The 21,257-nt window shown below is 37.3% G+C and overlaps 1 protein-coding gene across 7 annotated transcripts in view; it reads left to right on the top strand.

Annotated features, from left to right (window-relative positions):
* The window catches only part of CEP162 (centrosomal protein 162), a 110,037-nt gene that overhangs the window by 18,388 nt on the left and 70,392 nt on the right, over positions 1-21,257 (top strand). For all 7 annotated transcript variants that reach the window (XR_002343389.1, XM_013992659.2, XM_013992660.2 and 4 more), the window contains 6 exons: positions 1,756-1,902; positions 2,213-2,393; positions 4,357-4,424; positions 10,122-10,237; positions 12,059-12,089; positions 14,623-14,739. Coding sequence is in view for 6 of the 7 variants with exons in the window: in XM_013992659.2 (XP_013848113.1) it covers positions 1,756-1,902; positions 2,213-2,393; positions 4,357-4,424; positions 10,122-10,237; positions 12,059-12,089; positions 14,623-14,739 (660 nt within the window). In the remaining variant the exon portion in view is untranslated. The remainder of the gene's footprint in view (positions 1-1,755; positions 1,903-2,212; positions 2,394-4,356; positions 4,425-10,121; positions 10,238-12,058; positions 12,090-14,622; positions 14,740-21,257) is intronic.

Below are 21,257 nucleotides of genomic sequence, written 5' to 3'. Positions count from 1 at the left end.
ACTTTGACAATGTCCATTAAAACACAAGGGAGAAGTTTTTCTGCCCAGGGGTATAACCTAGTCCCTGGTTCAATCACAGGCATTATTGAGATCATGTTATGTTCTGAGTACTAAGCACTGGTATGCAAAGATAAAATATGATTTCTGCCATTGAAGTGTAGATGCTTCTAAGGGAGAATTGAACACCCATTTTTGAGGAGAGAAGTGCATTCCCAATCTGAGATGCCATTAAACATCAACATGGAGCTATTTCACATTTCTTTCAGTTGCCATAAGGATAAAATATTCTGCCTGAAAGGTGAAACGATCTAATTTTCTTACTGGTTATTCTTGTCTTTATAAATAACTAAGTCTGATCTTGGTTTCTGTTGTATTAGTCAGAAGGTTAGGGGCTGTGACTCAGAGCCCTGGCCCAGCTTCAGAACTGGGGTTAGACCCTGGGCAGACGCCATGTTGGCACCCCGACCTTGGGTGGTGTTTTCACGTGAGGTACCTGCAGAAATGTCTCCTGGTTTTCTCCAGCTGTGTGGAAGTTATGAGCTCCATTAAGACCATTATTCACACAGAGCTGTAAGATAATTTGGACTAATTAGAGAATCGAAGTTAGAATTTATAACTTCTTAATAAGGCTTCCTTCTAAGCAAATTGTTATTTTTCTAATCTTTATATCTCACAATGTAGTTATTTACTTTTTGCATATATCGGTTTTTTAAAACATACTGTTAGAGTTAAAGAGAGTTTGATACTGTTTAACTTTTCCAGTGTTTTCTAGTGTTTTTAGAATGAAGAACAAAATCTTAACCCCTGACCTGTGAAGATGAGTGTGGTCTGACCATTGACTCCTGCCCTGGATTATTTCCTCCCAGACCACCCTCCCTCTCTAGCCCCAGTCACTGGGTTTTTTGCGTCTTCAAAAAGAACATGGTGGTTCAATCCCTGGCCTCACTGAGTGGGTTAAGGATCTGGTGTTGCCATGAGCTGTGGTGTAGGTCACAGACACAGCTCAGATAGGTGTTACTGTGGTGTAGGCTGACGGCTGCAGCTCTGATTCGACCCCTTGTCTGGGAACCACGGGTTCCGGACATGAATGAATGAATGAATGAATGAATGGATCCGGACATGGACATGAACCAGGGGTTCCGGACATGAATGAATGAATGAATGAATGGATCCGGACATGGACATGAACCACGGGTTCCGGACATGAATGAATGAATGAATGAATGGATCCAGACATGGACATGAACCACGGTTCCGGACATGAATGAATGAATGAATGAATGAACGAACGAACGAACGAACGAACGAACATGGCCTATCTCTGCCTTGGACCTTCTTGTTCCCCAGCCTGGGGTTGTCTCCCTTCTTTCCTTCACATAAAGCAGAAGATACTCTTTAAAGTAGCATCGATATACAATATTAAATAATTAAATACTTGTGCTTCAAAATAATTTTTAAAAATCTTGTCTCATTATGCATATTTTTGAAATATTCCATTTAATAAAGTGCACTGCTATCAAATAGAATTGTAATTTTGCTTTTGTACATTTTTGGTCTGATGGATTTTTATTTAATAGACCAGATTTATTTTGTGTCTACTGTCTACTGGTATACTAGTATAAAACTATAACTAGTATAAACTAGTATAACAGTAGTACTATATTGGTGCAGTGGTCAAAACACTTGTTTTTAAATATCCATGTTATACCCATTAAATATCTATAAATATCCAACTATATTAAATCTCCTCCCTAGGACTGCTGGGAACAAATGTAAGCTATTTGAAAACAAAGAAGACCCCTCAGCCTGTTATGGAAATTGAAGAGGAGTCTGCTGAAAGGATTCAGTTTCTTAAAAGCAGTGGAACCTCTGTCCTAAGTATTGACAGCTTAGAAGCCAATGGTAAGAAATGTGAGGGGTATGATTGGACAGTTTATTATTCTTGTAATCAGAATTTGTAGAAATATTAATTCATAACTATCTTGGAGCCTCCTTTCCTGAAGTATGTAAACAGATTTAGTATCTTGGAGGAGCCTTATATCCTTCTGTATTATTATGAATATAAAGCTATATTTGGTGAGTAAAACAAAATATGTAAAGTAAAATATGTTTTAAATTTTTTTAAGTTTTATATAATGCCAATAAATACATCATTGACATGAATTTTGCCAACATTTTTTATGTTAATAGACTATTTGTGCTTTCCATTTAGAGATGGTTTCAGAGCTCAATCATAGTGTTCTTGGATTGGGATTGGACACATTAGAAGAACAAGAGGAAAAAGAGCAGTTTTTTGCCAGGCTTGAGAAAGGCTTAACATCTTCCATTGATTATTCAAGATTAAATAAGGAATTGGATTCCAGTGACTCCATACATTTTAAAGCTTTACATAGGTAATGTAAATATAATATAAACTAATCATTAAATGACTTTTGTGTCTTTATTTTTGAAAGGCTGGTATATGCATGGGCTTAAATGGGTAAATATTATACTGGCAAAAGTTAAACCTTATCTTTAATTCTGTTTCCTGTTAATTATTTTGGTCAGGGGTGGGTGTGTGTGTGTGTAGAATGAGCATATGTGTATGGCCTTTGCGATATGTATTTGATTCTCCAGATATCTGAAATTGCACATAAGAGATGCTTTTGAGACTAATAACACATTCAAATAGACATAACTAGGAAGATAATTTATTAAGCGACTGTCTACAGATAACAAATTAGAGAAGCCAAGTAGCTATCATAAACTCAGGGAAAATAGAAGCAGAAAGGGAAGGAGGAACCAAGGAGCCAAGACAGATTTGGTTCCTGCCCTACTGTTGTGTTTGTTTGACCCTCATGATTACCAGGAAACCTCATTTATGCTGGAAATCCTGTGACTTGAGCTGGTGCTCTGTAAATGCAGTAGACCTTTGGCATTCTCAAGGCTTTTGTGAAACCTGATGTCTTTAATTGCTTCAGTTTCAGTTTTATATCTAGGTTTTAAAATTATGAATGGAAGTCAGATTACAATGTTAAGATTGTAAGAACACCAAACTGTAATTAAATTAAGGGTCGGGAGAATGCTAGCCTCTGCTCATTAGAGTGTCTGATCTCCTCAAGATGCCGAGTTTCTTAGAGAGAGTGGACAGAGCGGTGACTGTCGTGGACAGTGTGTGGTGTGAGATTTGCACCCTACTTGCAAGCTAACGGTGTGTCAGCCTGCCAGATTTATGGATGCTGACAATAGACAAGATTCCAAGAAACAAAAGGACTCATTTCTCATCATAAAAGCAGAACTCGAGTGTCATGTTTATTTGCCTCGGGTTCCCCAGGGCAACCCAGAGGGTCCATGATGGCTGACTGCCCATGTAGTGGGTTGCTTTACAGAAGATGATCACTGAGCTTGGGGAATCCATTGCTTGTACAAGTGGAAACAAGCTGGCTTTGGGGGCAGAAGCATTACCTCATACTCAGGGATTGCTCATATCACTGCAGACAACCCTAAGAAACGGCTGAGGAAGGAGAGGTCTGGGCCATGGGTTCTCTGCCTTGCCAGCAAGAACACACAAGGACACTCAGGGCCCAGGGTGAATGCCTGTCCTAACAGTGACAACACAGATTAAACATACCCAGGCTTGTTTGACACAGTTTTTGCCTCTTTGGAATACTTCTTAACTTTTTCTTTTAATAGTCTTAACTAATCTTTCCACTCTAGAACAGACTGGTCAGAGTGCAACATAGTACAGAATATGCAACATTAGGTGTTTGCTGTTGTTACGGTTTCTTGGATCTGCTAATAATCTCACTGGAGACAAGAGTAGGTAGACTGAAAAAGGTAGGACTGACTCCTTGGTTTGAAAGAAGGCAGTGTATCAGTTAGTATACCCAATATCAATAAAACTAGCTCAGGCTCTGTTGCCACCTTGCTGAGTGTTTACTGGTTTAAGGCTGTCCTTCAGCTTCCATTTCAGGGTGAAATTTCTTATCAGCATATAAATGCTGACTGGCAGCTTTTCTGCCCTCCCCTAGACTTTACTGGTTCTCAGAGCTTGTGGTCAGTTCCTATCTTTAGCATAGAAAGAGTCTCTGGATGCTGTGACATATAATTGCACACATTTATGTATAAAATTATGTATATTTGTATTAAAAGTTAAGAAATACAGCATTTTCCCCTTTGTATTACTTTGGCAGCTACTATTAGTGTTAGGCTTTGAAGATACTTTATTTTCAAAACATTTCCCTCATAGCTTCCAAATTTTTAACTTTTGCTAGAACAGGAGAACTTGAGAAGAAATATGTAATGTTAGAGATTTTTAAAAAATATACACAAAAATTGCATGGAAATGTATGATTAACATGGTAAATCCTTTTCTAGTAATCAAGCTCTCATGGAACTAACCGAAGATATGCATGGGAGTGAAACAAAACATGAAGAATTAGCAGGTAATGTCACTGGTTTTAAAATTTACACTATTTGAAAAGATAATATGAGCTTTTAATAATAACATTGATATGAGAAAAATAATTAAAACAAAAATCATATTATCTTGGAAAGAGCTTGAACAGGTAGAGTGAGTTGCCTACATTAGAATTTGAGCTGCTAAGAAATGGTTGTAAGTGCAGTACTGCCTCATTTTTTTAGAAGTGGGTGGTTAACCCACTGGGATGACAGAAAAAGGACTTTTATGCTAGGGCAGGGGTATCTATGAAGCCAAGAGAAATACTTCTAAAGCATGGTGAGAGAGGTGTATCTTTTTCTATCTTTTGACTTTTAATGTGTCTTTTTATATTTAAAATGGTTTTTCTTATGGGTAGAATATAGCTGGGTTTTGCTACTTTATCCAATCTGACAATCTCTGACCTTTAAATGAAATGTTTTTACCCTTTGCAAAAATGTATTCAGTGATATGGTTATTTACTGTTTTGAATTTTTTTTTTTTTTTTTGAGTCTTTCCAACTCTCTCTCTTCTTTTTTTAATGGCCAAATCCCTGGAACGTGGAAGTTCCCAGATCAGGGACTGAAGGATTGAATCCAAGCCACGGCTGTGACAAGCCAAATCCTTTAACCCACTGTGCTGGGCCAAGTATTGAACCTGTGCCTCCACAGCAACCTGAGCCACTGCAGTTGGATTCTTAACCCACTGCACCACAGTCAGGAACTCCCCATCTTTTTTGTTATTGCTTTGTCCTGCATTTTATTGGTTTCATCATTTATAGGTTCCATCATATCCCTTCTTTTGGCTTGTTGTATCTCTGCATCCCTGGAAAAGGCAGACAAAAAAACGAAATGAAAAAAAAATTTTTTTGGTCTTTTTTTTTTTTTTTGCCTTTTCTAGGGCTGCTCCTGCGGCATATGGAGGTTCTCCGGCTAGGGATCTAATCGGAGCTGTAGCCACCGGCCTACACCACAGCCACAGCAACGTGGGATCCAAGCCTTGTCTGAGACCTACACCACAGCTCAAGGCAACACCAGATCCTTAACCCACTGAGCAAGGCCAGGGATCAAACCCACAACCTCATGGTTCCTAGTCGGATTTGTTAACCACTGCGCCACGACGGGAACTCCAGAAATGAAATTTTTTTTAATTAAGGTTATGATTAACATATAGAACATTATATTAGTTTCAGGTGTACAACATGATTCAATATCTGTATACATTGTGAAATGATCCCATGTTGTCTATTTAATATGTCACTTTACATAATTACCCCCCAATTTTTTTCTCATAATGAGAGCTTTTAATGGTTCTATTCTCTTAGCAACTTTCAAATAGTTGCTATCTAGTACTATTTTGAATTTCTATCAAATATTTTTCTTCAGCATGAAGAAGCTTCTTATAGTACAGACCTAGGAAGAATAAATTCTCTCAGCTTTCATTTGTCTGAAAATACATTTTTCTTGTTTTTGAAGAACAGTTTTGCTTATATCATTCAAAAGTATATCAAAATTCTAGGTAGTTTTTTTCCTTTGAGCGCTTTAATGATTTCATTCTTTTGTCCTCTGACATCATTTCTCATGAGAAGTCAATGGTAATTCCTATTATTGTGAATTTGTATATATTGTGTCTTTTTTCCCCTCTTGTTTTCAAAATTTTCTCTCTAGGCAATTTGATTAGGCTGTATCTTGGTGTGCTTTTCTTGCATTTGTCCTGTTTGGAGCTGGTGGAGCATCAATTGATTTATGAACATCAACATCGAAAAATGTTTTTATCATTAATTCTTCAAATATCATTTTTGCCACCCTTGCTTTCTGATTCTAATTACAGATGTGTCAGCAGGTCAGATTTTGTCCCACAGGTCACTCAGACTATTTCATTTTTTAAAGCTTTTTTTCCCTCTCTGCTTCAGTTCTGTTGCTGTGTCTTCAAGTTCACTGATCCTTTTTCTTTTCTTCAATCTTTTAATTCATTGAATGATTTCTTTTTTTTCTTTTACTCTAGAAGTTTCTTTTGGATCTCTTGTCTGTCTCTTCAAGTATGTTTCCTTGTATTCTTTGTTTTCAAGTCCTCAACACTGAGTGTATTTTGCCAATCCCAGTATTTGTTTATTTCTGGGTCTCTTTCTCTTAACTGCTTCTTCTCCTAGTTGTGGTTACTTCTTTCTCCTGGTAATTCTAGTAATTTTTTTTTGGGGGGGGGTCTTTTTGCCTTTCCAGGGCTGCTCCTGCAGCATATGAAGGTTCCCAGGCTAGGGGTCTGATCAGAGCTGTAGCTGCCAGCCTACAGCCAGAGCCAGAGCAACTGGGAATCTGAGCCGCGTCTGTGACCTACACCACAGCTCACGGCAACGCCAGATCCTTAACCACTGAGCAAGGCCAGGGATCGAACCTGACACCTCATAGTTCCTAGTCGGATTCGTTAACCATTGAGCCACGACGGGAACTCCTCTAGTAATTTTTTAATTGAGTGTTTAATATATTGTAGGTTTTTACATTGTTCAGTGTCTTAGTTTTCTTCTTTTGAAAAGTGCTGAGCTTTGTTCTGACAGGAGTCGATTCCCTCAAGGCTTTTGTTCTGCTTTGTTAAGGGACATCTAGAGTAGCCTTACTTACTCTAGTAGAGTTTGACACCACTACTGAGCACAAAGAACCCTTTTGAGATTTTCACTGAACTCCCCTACTGAACAATGAGGATTTTTTTCCACTCAAGCGAGGTTAGAGCTTCAGAGTCTCCTTACCCTGTGCTAACTTTGGGAATTGTCCAGCCGTCAGCTTCCCAGTCATTCTTTGCCCAAGCCACATATAAATGACTTCGTATTCAGGAAGGAAGGACTCCAGGGGGCCCCATGCAGATTACTAGTGCTCTGTTTCTTCATAGGCACCTCCTCTCTTTATCACTGCCCTGCAGCTTCGAGTCACCTCATCTTTTCTGTCCTCCTATCTCTGTCTCCTTAGCACAGTGAGACCATCGTGATCTCACCCTCCCCACTCAGCACTCCAGGATGTACGTACATACCTTCTAGTAAGTGGAGGGCTCAGCTCACTTGTTTGTCTTTTCTTAGGAGTCATATTTTGTGCCGCCAGTTGTCCAGTGTCTGGAAAGAGTTGTTTCATACATCTTGTCCATTTGTCTCATTATTTACAAAGTCCTTAAAATCCAAGATGGTAGAGAAAAAGCCCTCCTAGAGTCCATCATTTAAATTAAAATTTGCGCCATATTTTCCAACAGAAAATAAAAAATGTATCTAAGGAGTTCCCGTTGTAGCACAGTGGTTAATGAATCCAACTAGGAACCATGAGGTTGTGGGTTCGACTGGCCTTGCTCAGTGGGTTAAGGATCTGGCGTTGCTGTGAGCTGTGGTGTAGGTTGCAAATACGGCTTGGATCCCGCCTTGCTGTGGCTCTGGCGTAGGTCAGTGGCTACAGCTCCGATTAGACCCTATGTATTTTTTAGATTTTTACATTGAGTGTTGTTAACTTATTTTCTATTTATGCAAATAATATTTTCAAAGTTACAAGGTAGTGGAATATAATAATAAAAATATGTAACATTGAATATGTAACATCTTCCTGCCAAAAAGATGAGAAAAATAAAAATTAATACTTTCATTGTTTTCCAAACTGTGAGATGAGCTGGATATTGTTATCTCTGATATTTCTCATTTGAAAATCACCTTCTCAATTGGGTTTTATTTTTTTCATTTTTGTATAAATAATTTCCCTTGGTGTTTCTTTCCAAAATCTCTGATATGCTATTTTCCTTCCTTCTGTTTCTTGTCTGTCTCATTTTTCTCTGTGTCTACCAATGTTATTTCTCAATGAAATGAAGAAGAAAAAAAAAAACTGTTATCATCCTCACTTGATGGATGGGAAGATGAGGCATTGTGGGTTTGTGACCTGCTGATGGGTCTACAGCTCAAAGTAGTAGAACCAGGGATTGAATCCAAGTCTTCTGGGTCCTGGTCATGCTCTAAGCACTATGCTGCACTCCCTTGAACTGTGTTTATACTGCTGCTTTGCAGTGACACAAATACTACATCCCCTTGTATTGACTTCAGATAGTTCCCCAGTCCCAGGTAGTCGTCTAAGTTCATTGTTACACCCTCCTGTATCTCCTGCCTCCTTGTTTACCATCTTTACTTAAGCAAGACTAATCACTGAAGTGTTTAAAATTCAGTGAGTCCCACTCAACTATTAGAATCTAAATCATCTGATATTGGTCGTAGCACCTAGGATTTGTCTAATACCAAGTAATTTCTTGGTAACTGTTTTGTGAATTTTATTAAGTCTGCTGATACTTAGAAAATCCTCGGCAGTCGTCTTTCTCATATGAAAGAGAAACAAAGGCGAGCTTTTCAGCTTCAGAATATAGATGTTGATGTAGTTAACCACCTAACCTAGCATATCTACCTAAGTCACAATACCTGGGCTTTTCTACCCTTGTGTTCCTTATGAACTAAAATGGAGATGTTTCTGTACGTAGATCTCACTAGAAGCATTTCTGTTTGACTTACTCGTTTTTCATACTTCAGTTGTTAATGATACTCAAGTTGTCTGCTCCATTCTAAGAGAAGAGTGAAGAACAGCCATTCCAGAAGCAAACTCTCTCATACCTCGTGCAGTCTGTCTCCCACCAGGCCATGCATCCTGTCTCTGAATCTGATCTAATCTTTTAAATGCAAATAAGATTTTGAATGATCATTTCCACTCTGAAAAGGCCATTACTACTCTGCAGCCCATGAATCTCAGGCAGTCCTTTAATTTAAGGACCATAAATAACAAATTAAACATTGATAAAGAGATTCAGGCCCCATAGTCCTTGCCTGCTTTCGCCAAGTGTAATCTGATGGCCTCAAGTTAACATGGACATGCCTTTCCCTTCTGCATCCAAGCCATTGAGATATAATTTGGGACTTTAGCTGAAGAGTGGAGGCTGTAGAAGGCTAGTATTTACCTGAGGGAGGGATCAGAGATAGACCTTTCATAAATACTACCTAAAGATCACAGTAGAGATAACCATAAAAACCAGAATAAATCAACTTAAATAAGCAGAGTGTCAGGGTTTCATAAAAGTGCAATTTGAGATTTCCATCCTAAAAAAAATAAGTAAAATAATAAAAGTTTGTATTAAAGATATAAAGCCTTTGGAACAGCTCTAGAAAGATTTAGTTGGTTAATATTACAAAATATTAAAAATATAAAACACATAACTATTTGAAAGTACAAAAAAAAACCCCTAAGTCTTATGAATTAAATTCTTATTAAATCTTTGCCCCAAATAGTATGTTCTTTTTCTTCCTTTTTTCTTTTGTCTTTTTGTTATTTCTTGGGCCACTCCTGTGGCATGTGGAGATTCCCAGGCTAGGGGTCAAATCGGGGCTGTAGCCACCGGCCTACGCCAGAGCCACAGCAACGCAGGATCCGAGCCACGTCTGCAACCTGTACCACAGCTCAGGGCAACGCCGGATCGTCAACCCACTGAGCAAGGGCAGGGACCCAACCCGCAACCTCATGGTTCCTAGTCAGATTCGTTAACCACTGCGCCACAACAGGAACTCCCAAATAGTATGTTCTTAAAGGTGTCTTTATGTTAACATTTAAATAAATTGTTCTTATGCAGATTTCTTTTGGAAATACAGTCTTTTCCTGGAATTTGACTTTTCACAGTATGATCCATGTATTCTTAAAACTGTTTTCTTCAGAAAATTACAGTGACGATTTTGAAGATGAAGAGGATGTTGATGCACCTTTGACCCCTAAGGAAGAGACTTATTCCAAAGAAAATCCCAAATCAGAAAAAATATGTGTACCCAAGCAGGTATATATCAATTGATGTTTGACCATTTGGAAACTTCTTTCATCACCTTAGCTGACTGTTGCTGTATAAAGAGCATGAGATACAGATTTCTTTATAGTCTTGCTCATTGTTGTAAACTTTTAGATCTCTTAATACTGAGACATTTTCTTAACCCAGGATGTCAATTTAAATCTTATTAAAATACATGGCATTGGATGATTTTTTTGAAAGATTTCTTTTGGGAAGTTCCCTTAAGCTTTAGAAAACTTCATTAAAATCTCTAATTTTTAAACAAGTATATTAAATTATGCTTCTCTTTGGTAGGTCTTGTTCCTGTGATGTGCAATACATACCCCAGCTCAGTATTTAGGATAATAGTGACGTGGCTATCTGAAACTTATTGGACTGAGATTGTCGATTAGTCAGTGTTGTTGGACTCCAGTTCTGTCATTTCTCAATTCTTCCCAAGAACTGGCTACCAAGATTGGCTAAGGGTACTGTTCCATATTGCCTCCCAGAAGAGCTTACCCTTGAAGCTACCTAATAGGAACCAATAGGACAGTTACTGTGTGTTATGTTGGTCTTGATCTGGATACAGTTTGTTTTGGGACCATGTGTTAGAACTAGATGTTTTGAACATATATGAAACCATAGACTCTAAATAAAAGCAAGAATCACTTTCTGAGTATTAAGAAATACTCTTAATTTTTAAAATTTATTTTGTCCTAGGTTGTCTTATGTCAGTCAGTTGTGGGAGAAAAGAATATGACCTTAGAAATACATGAAGATTAATATGATCTGATGATTCTGTTTAGAAACTTGATGGTATCAATCCGAGGTATCAATCTGGAATATGGCAATTACAATGTTTTGTGTTATAATAATTTCCGTTAGAAAATTAAGTAGGTCAGTAGAAGGCACAGTAGTTTGGTAAATTAAGAAAATATAACCTGTTTAAAATGTGCCCACCTAAGTGTGGAAGCCTAGGAGAGAGCTGACTGTTAAGGGTCAAAACAGGAAGGATGTAAAGCTCTGCTGTTATTGGTCCTGCCCTCTGCCTATCTAGGTAGCGAATATAGGTGACACAATTAGAAAACTTACTCCAAGGGAACCTATAATTTTGAAAAATTTCAACTATCTTGCCATTTGATGCCTGCCTTTTTGAAGATTTTGTCTCAAAATGTAGATGAAACAATGGGTACAAGTTATATTTGATCATTGATTTTGAGCAGTAGGGAAAAATGGTGACATTATAATAGCAAGAGTTGCACGTGAATTAGCCACACGTCTTGCAGTTCAAAAAATAAGAGAATTTCTGAGCAAGGTCGATGAACACATGTCATCTGGGTACTTTAAACAAGGCTTATAAAGGCCTGAATTAATTGCTGGTAATCACCAAGGTTCTGAAGAGACTTCTAGAAGTTCTCTCACAGCTCCATTCTCTAGTCTAGTGAGAGTGATGAAAGAAACCTAGAAAGCACATTTCTTGATCTTCGAAGTAAAGCACTGGCTTTCATTTTTTTTTTTTTTTAAAGCCGCACCTGCGGCATATGAAAGTTCTCAGGCTAGGGGGTCAAAGCAGAGCTGCAACTGCCAGCCTTTACCAGCCACAGCAACACAGGATCCAAGCCATCTCTGCAAGCTACACCATAGCTCACAGCAGCTTGGGATCCTTAACCCACTGAGCAAGGCCAGGGATCAAACCTTCATCCTCGTGAACACTAGTCAGATTTGTTTCTGCTGCACCACAACGGGAACTCCCCCAATTTTTTTATTATTTGCATTGCAGTTATTTCATATAACTTTGGTTTCAAATCATATAGTTTATTTTTTTTAATTTAGGAAGAAGAGAAGACTGGCATGCTGGCTAATGGTAAGTATTATATATGTTCATAAATTTTCATTGGTAAAAAATTGATCTGTTCAGAACTATATCTTAATTACAAATAAATTACTATCGCTTTGTTTTCAAATATTTACTGATGAATTAAGTTTACAGAATTTTTTTCAGTAGTATGTTCCTTATGCCTACCTTAAATTTTTCTTGTATTTAAGAATATTTCATTTTTTAAAAGCCCAGGACCAGATGCCTTTATAGGTAAATTCTACAAAATATTCAAAGATGAATTGATATCAGTCCTCATTAAACATTTCCAAAAAATAGGGAATTCTTCTAAACTCATTTTACAAGGCCAACATCACCCTGATACCAAAACCAGACAAATACTCCTCAAGGGAAGAAAACTACAGAAAAGCAATTCTATTAATTGCTTAGCAATACTGTTTATTTCAAAAAGAATGAACTACTTAGAAATAAATTTCATCAGAGGTAAATTACATTTAAAAAACTCCTAAAACATTGATGAAAGAAATTGAAGAACATGCAAATAAACGGAAGACTTTTTGTGCTCATGGATTCAAGAATTAATACCTTTAAAATATCTGTACTACCCAAGATGATCTATAGATTCATTGCAATCTCTACCAAATCCCAATAGCATTTTTCACAGCAATCTTAAAATCTGTATAGAACCGCAAAAGACCTCACATAGCCAAAGCAAGCTTGAGAAAGAGCAAAGCATGGAAGGATCACACCCCCTGATTTCAAATGATTACAGAGCTGTAGTAACCAAAACTGTGTAGCACTGGCATGAAACAGACATATAAAACCATGAAACAACATAGCCCAGAAATAAATCCATGAGTCTGTGGTCACCTGATCTTCAATAAGGGCACTAAAAATACACAGCAAGGAAAGGTATTCATTTGCTTCTATACATCATGTTCAGAAAACCAGGCATCCACATGCGGAAGAAGGAAATTGGACTCTTATCTCACACTACATACAAAACTCAATGCAGAGACTTAAATATACTACCAGAAACTGCAAAACTACTAGAAGAAAGCATAAGAAAAAAGCTTCTTGATGTTGCACTGGGCAATGATGTTTTGATGTGACCCCAAGAGCACAGGCAACAAAAGCAGAAATAGACAAATGCAATTGCAGCAAACTCAGAAAGCTTCTGCATAGCAAAGGGAAAAACAGAGTGGAAGGGCAGCTATAAAGTGGGAGGAAATATTTGTTAATTTGTATCTGGTTTACTATTAATTTACATTAATATTCTATATAATGTAATACTCAAAATATATGAGAAACTCATGCAACTCAATAACAAACAAAAAATTAAAAGTGAACAAAGAACCAAATAGACATTTCTCAAAAGACGACATACAAGTGGGCAAACAGGTATGTGAAAAGATGCTTAATTTCACTAATCATCAGGGAAATTCAGATCAAAACTACAATATCACCTCACACCTGTTAGAATGACTGTTATTCGAAAAAGGAAAGATGGTAAGATTTGGCGAGGATATGGAGAAAAGGAAACTCTTGTACCCTGTTGGTAGGGATATAAGTTGGTGCAGCCACTATGGAAAACAGTATGGAAGGTCCTGAAAAAAATTAAAAGTGAAACTGCCTTATTATTCAGAATCCTACTTCTGGATATATGTCTCTCCAAGAGAGATCTGTACTCCCATGTTTATTGCAACATTTTTCACAATAGCCAAGATACAAATATAACCTAAATGTCTATCAATATTTGAAAGGATAAAGAAAAATGTAGTATATATAATATTACACATGAGCATGCATATACAATGTATTATTTTGCTTTAAAAAAAGAAGGAAGTCCTGTTGTTTGTGACATGGATGAATGCAGAGAGCATTATGTTGAGTGAAATAAGCCAGGCAGAGAAAGACAAATGCTACATGATCTTGCTTATGTGCCAGACGCCTAGAAACACAGTAGAATGATGGTTACCAAGGGCTGGGTTGGGGGACATGGGAGGATGTTGGTTAGGGGGTACCAAGTTTTAATGATGCAAGGTAAGTTATGGAGCTCTAATGCACAGCGAGTTGATTATAGTTAATAGTTTTGTATACTTAAAACTTGCTGAGAGTGGAGATCTTAAGTGTTTTCACCACATACACAAAAAAGGGTAAATGGCTATGTTAATTAGCTTGATTGTGATGATTTTTTTTTCACAGTGTATATACATTTGTCAAATCAACAGGTTGTACTTCTTAAATATGTACAATTTTTAATTGGCAAATATACCTCAAAAAACTGGGAAAAAAAGAATGTTTCTTTTTTGCTCTTTTTCTCAGGCCCTTTGCCTGCCACATATAAATATACATTAGATCTGTATATATGTATAAATATGTATTGATATAAGCCTACTCTAGTATATAAGAAAATCAAGCTTTAGATATATGATTATATATTTATATACAAGTATTTATCTTTGTTTTTATATAGATTGCATATGATTTAAATATTTTATTAATAGAACCATACCAACCTCTCTATATTCCTAATGATTTTTCTTTTATGTTATTTCAGTGGTGCTGCTTGATTCATTGGAATCTGTTACAGAGGTCAACTTTGATGAACAGAACAGGGCAACAACCAAGCCAGAGGTCCTCCCAGATATGAATGATAATGAAATGACAGGAACAGGTAAAAGTGAAAAACTGGCTATTCTCTAAGTGTGTAATATTATATGACTAATTGACCTCATTTTTAGAGAAATATATGTATATGTATAATATATGTATCAATATGTAATATATAATATACTATATTAACAATAAAATTTTACATTTTTTAAATTGAAGTATAGTTGATAATGTTATGTTACTTTCAGATTACAACAAAGTGATTCAGTATGTGTGTGTGTGTATCATTTGCAGGTTCTTTTCCACTCTAGGTTATTACAAGATATTGAGGAGTTCCCATTGTGGTACAGCGGAAGTGAATCTGATCAGGAACCATGAGGTTGCAGGTTCGATCCCTGGTCTTGCTTAGTGGGTTAAGGGTCCCTGTTGCTGTGAGCTGTGGTGTAGGTTGCCGTCACGGCTCGGATCTGGTGTTGCTGTGGCTCTGGCGTGGGCCAGCAGCTGTAGCTCCAATTCCACCCCTAGCCTGGGAATCTCCATATGCCGTGGGTACGGCCCTAAAAAGCAAAAAAAAAAAAAAGAAGATATTGAATATACTTCCTTGTGCTATATAGTAGGTCTGTTTTTACCTATTTTATATGTAGTAGTGTATATCTGTTAATCTTAGACTCCTAATTCTTTCTACCCCCTTTTCCCTTTGGTAACTAAAGTTTATTTTGCATGTTTGTGAGTCTATTTTGTAAATAAGTTCATTTTAATCATTTGTTTGTATTCTGTATATAAGTGATGTCTTTGACTTAGTTTACTTATTACGGCAATATCTAGGTCCTTCCATGTTGTTGCAAATGGCATTATTTTATTCTTTTTATGGCTGAGTAACATTCGATTCTGTGTATGTACCACATTTTGTTTTCTTTTCTTTCCTTTCTTTTTTTTTTTTGTCTTTTTGACATTTCTTGGGCCACTCCCGCGCCATATGGAGGTTCCCAGGCTAGGGGTCTAATCAGAGCTGCAGCCACCAGCCCACGCCAGAGCCACAGCAATGCAGGATCCGAGCCGCGTCTGCAACCTACACCACAGCTCACGGCAATGCCGAATCATTAACCCACTGAGCTAGGGCAGGGACCGAACCCGCAACCTCATGGTTCCTAGTCGGATTTGTTAACCACTGCGCCACGACGGGAACTCCTCTTTCCTTTTTTTTAAAATACCACATCTTTATCCATTCCTCTGCTGATGGACACTTAGGTTGCTGAGTGTCTTGGCTATTGTTAAGTAGTGCTGCTATGAACATTAGGGTGCATTAGAGTTTTCATCTTTTTTGAATATATGCCCAGAAGCAGAATTGCTGGATCATATGGTAACTTTATTTTGAGTTTTTTGAGGAACCTCCATACTGTTCTCCATAATGGCTATACCAGTTTACATTCTCACCAGCAGTGTAGGAGGGTTCCTTTTTCTCCACACCTTCTCTAGCATTTATTTTTTGTAGACTTTTTGGTGATGGCCATTCTGACTTGGGCAAGGTAATACCTCATTGTAGTTCTGATTTGCATTTTTCTAATAATTAGCGATGTTGAGCATCTTTTCATGTGTCTATTGGCCATCTGTATGTCGTCTTTAGAGAAATGTCTGTTTAGATCTTATGCCCATTTTTTGGTTGGGTTGTTTGTTTGATATGGAGCTATTTGTGCTGTTTGTATATTTTGGAAATTAAGATCTTGTTGGTTGCATCATCTGCAAATGTTTTCTCCCATTTCATACACTGTCTATTCTTTTTGTTTATGGTTTCCTTTGTTGTGCCAAAGATTATGAATTTAATTACGTCCCATTTGTTTACTTTTGCTTTTATTTCCATTAACTCTAGAAGATGGATCCAAGAAAATTTTGTTGCAATTTATGTCAGAGAGTGTGCTGCCTATGTTTTCCTCTAGTAGGTTTTTGGGGGTTTTTTGCCCCCACCCCTCCATGGCATATGGAAGTTCCAGGGCCAGGGCTTAAATATGAGCCAGAGCTGTGACCTACACCATAGCTGCAGCTGTGGCAATGTCAGATCCTTAACCCACTGTGCCAGGCCAGGGATTGAACCAGCACCTCCACAGAGACAAGCCAGATCATTAATCCACTGCTCTACAGTGGGATCTCTGGGAGTTTTATAGTATCCAGTCTTACATTTAAGTCTTTAATCCATCTTGAGTTTATTTCTGTAAATGGTGTTAGAGAATGTTCTGATTTCATTCTTTGACATGTGGTTGTCCAGTTTTCCCAGTACCATTTATTGAAAAGATGGTCTTTTCTCCATTGTATATCTTGCCTCCTTTGTCAAAGACTAACTAACCACATCTGTTTGGGTTTATTTCTGGGTTCTCTATTCAGTTCCACTGATCCATATGTTTGTTTTTGTGCCAGTACCACACTGTTTTGATTACTGTAGCTTTATAGTATTGTCTGAAGTCTTGAGAGGGTTAGTCCTCCAGCTTTGTTCTTTTTCCTAGAATTGCTTTGGCAATTCTGGGTCTTTTGTGCTTCAGTATAAATTTTAGGATCATTTGTTCTACTTCTGTGAAAAATAGCATGGGTAATTTGATAGAGGGTCACATTAAATCTGTAGATTGCTTTGGGTAGTATGTCATTTTAAGAGTATCAGTTTTTCTAATGCAAGAGCGTGGGATATCTTTCCATTTCTTTGAATCATCTTCAGTGTCCTTTATCAATGTTTTATAGTTCTCAGTGTACAAGTACTTTATGTCCTTGGTCAGGTTTATTCCTAGGTTTGGGGCAGGGGTTGCTTTTTCCTACACAGAGGGAATTATGGAAAAGCACAGGACTAAAATCTTAATTCTCCTACACAGCAAATTTAACTAAATACTCTGGGTGTGGGCACACAGAATATTAGTTAATATTCATCTACAGTGCTATATTTTATATCAGCAACATTAATTCTTTATTAATAAGTATTTTATTTACTTATTTATTTTGCTTTTTAGGGCCTCACCCATGGCATATGGAAGTTTCCAGGCTAGGGATCGATTTGGAGCTGTAGCTACCAGCCTACACCATAGCCACAGCAACGTGCGATCTGAGCCGCATCTGCAGCCTGCGCCGCAGCTCATGGCAGTACTGGATCCTTAACCTACTGATCGGGGCCAAGGATCAAACCCACTTTTTTTTTTTATTTCCTTTTACTTTTTATTAAAGTATAATATACTTGTAAAAAATTCATGTGTCATCATAGTGCAGCATGATAAATTTTTAACAGCACATCTAATAACCAGATCAAAAAACAAAACATGATCAAAACCACAGTCCACTCAGATCTCTTATTTCTTGTCACTTCCATTGCAATAGTACTGCTATCTTGTTTCATCCACTTCCATTTTAAAATGTAAACATAAAAGGTAAAAATTTCAGTAGGGGTGACCACTGTGGTGCAATGGGTTAAGAATCCAACTGTAGCAGCTCAGGTTCTGTGGAGGCTCAGGTTTGAGCCCCGGCCTTATGCCGTGGGTTAAAGGATCCAGTGTTGCCACAGCTGCAGTTTAGATTCAATCCCTGGCCTGGGAACTTCCATATGTCATGGGTGTGGCATAAAAAAAATTACAACAGAACTTTTCTGTCAAGACTTGTTATTCATTTAGTAGTTATTATCCAGTTGGGTATTCCTCCATGATGAACACATGTGCTGAGCACATGTTCCTAGTTGTATGCTGTTTATTTAAGTACATTCACACATGTGCTGTGATAATCTACTTGCACTGTTTTCAGTATACAGGTCTGATTTCTTTTAAAAAACCAATGTCAAGCTTTAGCTTTTCTAATCAGTGATACTTCCTAGGAGATTCCTTTATGTCCAGGATGGTCAGATATGCATGAAAACAAAGCTAGAGGCAAAAGTTATCACTCTACCAGTCTTCAAAATATTATAGCTACGCAAGGGGCACATTTGATTGTGCAGATTAATTTCTGTTACAGTTTTTATGTTTTAAAATGAAATTCCAACCAAACGTCTGTGCAACCCATGATTTTCTTTAAAAACTATGGTTTTGTAAAACTCAGTATGAAAAATAAGTAAATAAAAAGAAATTTAAAAAAATAAAACAGTATGGAAACCATTGCTGTAGATTATAAGAAAAACTCAGAAATTTTTTTTTAAAATGTATTGCTGAAAGCAAAAATTTTGTTATGATGATCTGGGATGTTACATAAGGCTAAATTTTTTGGGTCTTATTTCTTAAAGAATGTTCTTAATTCTGAAATAATTTGCATCAATTACTGGAAGAGTGTAGAGTATGATCTTATTGTCTCATAGCCTTGGATTCATATTTCCAGCCTTGCCAGTTAGTGGCAGGGTGACATTTGACAATCAATGCCTCTAAGCCTGTGCTTTCTTTAAGAGAAGATCATGTGATAATCAACTGAGAATGTATAATACCTGGTATACTGTTAAGATTCAACAAGCTATGGCAAGGCAACTCTGTTGTTCTCATCATCATTATTTATATCAACACTTTGTTAATACTACAAATTATAATAAAAAACCTGAAAGCATACAGTATAAACACCTATTGGCTGTTGGGGGTATTGAATTTATCTAGTGTTTAAAAAAAAACACTTAAAAATCTTGAAATCATCATCTGAACATATAAAATGCTTGAAAAAAAAAAACATATGAACCTGGAATTATTTTCATTATCAGTTGTTTTAATGACTCAAATTAGGACAAAAGTACCTTTCCCCTGCTCTTTTCTGACCAGCCTGTAATACCGCTCTATCTTCCATTTCTAACTTTCAGGTCATTTGCTTTTCTTCCAGTTTGCTCTGCTCTTGCTTTAAGGCAGAACCTCTTCTTTCCAACACCTCACACCTGTTAAATCGGGTATGAGCATGCAGTACTGTATGCTATTTACCACTGAGGTCATTTCTTGTATACATACTCAGCAGATACTTAAGTGCCTTGGTATTTCTGTAGAGGAGAAAAAAAAAAATACCTTGTGCCTTTTTTCTTTCTTAAAAAAAGGCACAAGGTATTTTTGTAAAATTAATTCTCTCTCTCAGCCATGCTACTCTGAGTGTGACAGATGGTTTAGGAAAAAAATTAAGCTTATCTTAGCAGGGAAGATCTTTTTCCTCAAGTCCTACTGAATATCCTTGCCACTTAACTGTTTTTGTTTGTTTTGTGTTTTTGTTAAAGTATAGTTGATTTAAAGCATTCTTAGACAATCCTGTGTAGCACTTGGTGACCTCTTATGATTAAAGTTGAAAATACTCCCTCAGAATTTTATCCTATGCAGCTTACAGATTATATAGAGGAGGAAGAGGCGGTATACTTGGTTTTATCTTTAGGCATTAATTAGTCATGAGTATCAAGCAGAAAGGAGACTGGTCATCCTATTTCTATTTTTTTCCATTCTCCTATAGTGTTTTTATTCTTTGATTTCAAAATTCCAGTATTGGTAAGGAAAGTTACAAAATGAATAAGAAAATATTCATAAGAATCTTAGATCATTATTGTCTTTAGGTCCTTCAGATTCTTTTTACAAGGGTTTATTTATCTGTTGGTGAGCAGAGGAGGCTGTTAGTAGGGAAGGAAGAGTGAACAGTTCCATGAGGCTTTCTCTTTTGGATAACTGGGTGCAAAATCATGCCATAGCCAATACAGCATACTGCTGGTAGAACAGATTTTGTTGGGGAGTAGAATAATCCACTCAAGGATGTATTATATGTGATTTACTTACAGAACAGCCTAAATGTCTGCTAGGAAGTTTAATATTCAGAAAGGAGATAAGGACAAAAGACTCAGATTTGGGAATCATGTTCTATGGGCACTTGATGAGCTAAGGGTCTTGCTGAAATTATCCAGCCCCTCCCCCACCCCCCCAAAAAAAACCAGAGAAGTTTTTAACAAAGGGCTAAACCTAGATAGAGCTCTGAGATGAGCCATTTACCATAAAAGATGGAGGAGCAGCCATCACAGAGGTAGGAAGAACAAGAAGGTGCTTTTTGGAAGAAACAGTCTTTAGGAGAGGGGCAGTGTCAGATGTCTCACAGGCCGAAGACAGTTTAAAAGGCTGAAGAAAAATGCTGCGTTTGGCTACTAGGAAATTACTTTTTCTTATAACACCTTTAGCAGGATGTTAGAACACATATTGGATTGAAGACTTAGGGGATTGAATTTCAGTTGAAGAAATGCAATGTGTGAGATGCTTGGTGGCCCAGGAAGGCAGAGAGAAAGGGAGGATGGAGAGGAGAGGCAACATCCTTGACATGTTGTGTCAGTCTGAGAAATTTGGAAATGGTTGTATCCATTGCAGAGAGGTTGGCTAAGGATGGTAGGAAGAGATGATGACTAGTGGAGTGAGAGTGTACAGTTAGCTTGTCAGGACACATCTCCACCTATTGAGAAGAGTTCCTGAGCCCCCTGTGCTTCCTGCTGGTAGACTAACCATCTATCACCAAGGTCTGTATTTCTGTCTTCATCATGTCGGTATTTCCCAGAGCCTTGTTCACCATTCCTAACAAATTCAGAGACGATATTAATGGTTTATATTTCTTATGTGTTTGTGTGATGGTGCTAGAGGT

The sequence above is a fragment of the Sus scrofa genome, chromosome 1 (genome assembly GCF_000003025.6).
Source record: "Sus scrofa isolate TJ Tabasco breed Duroc chromosome 1, Sscrofa11.1, whole genome shotgun sequence".
Classification (NCBI taxonomy): domain Eukaryota; kingdom Metazoa; phylum Chordata; class Mammalia; order Artiodactyla; family Suidae; genus Sus; species Sus scrofa.
Note: the sequence above shows the minus strand (reverse complement) of the source record. Positions and strands in the feature narration are given on the sequence as shown.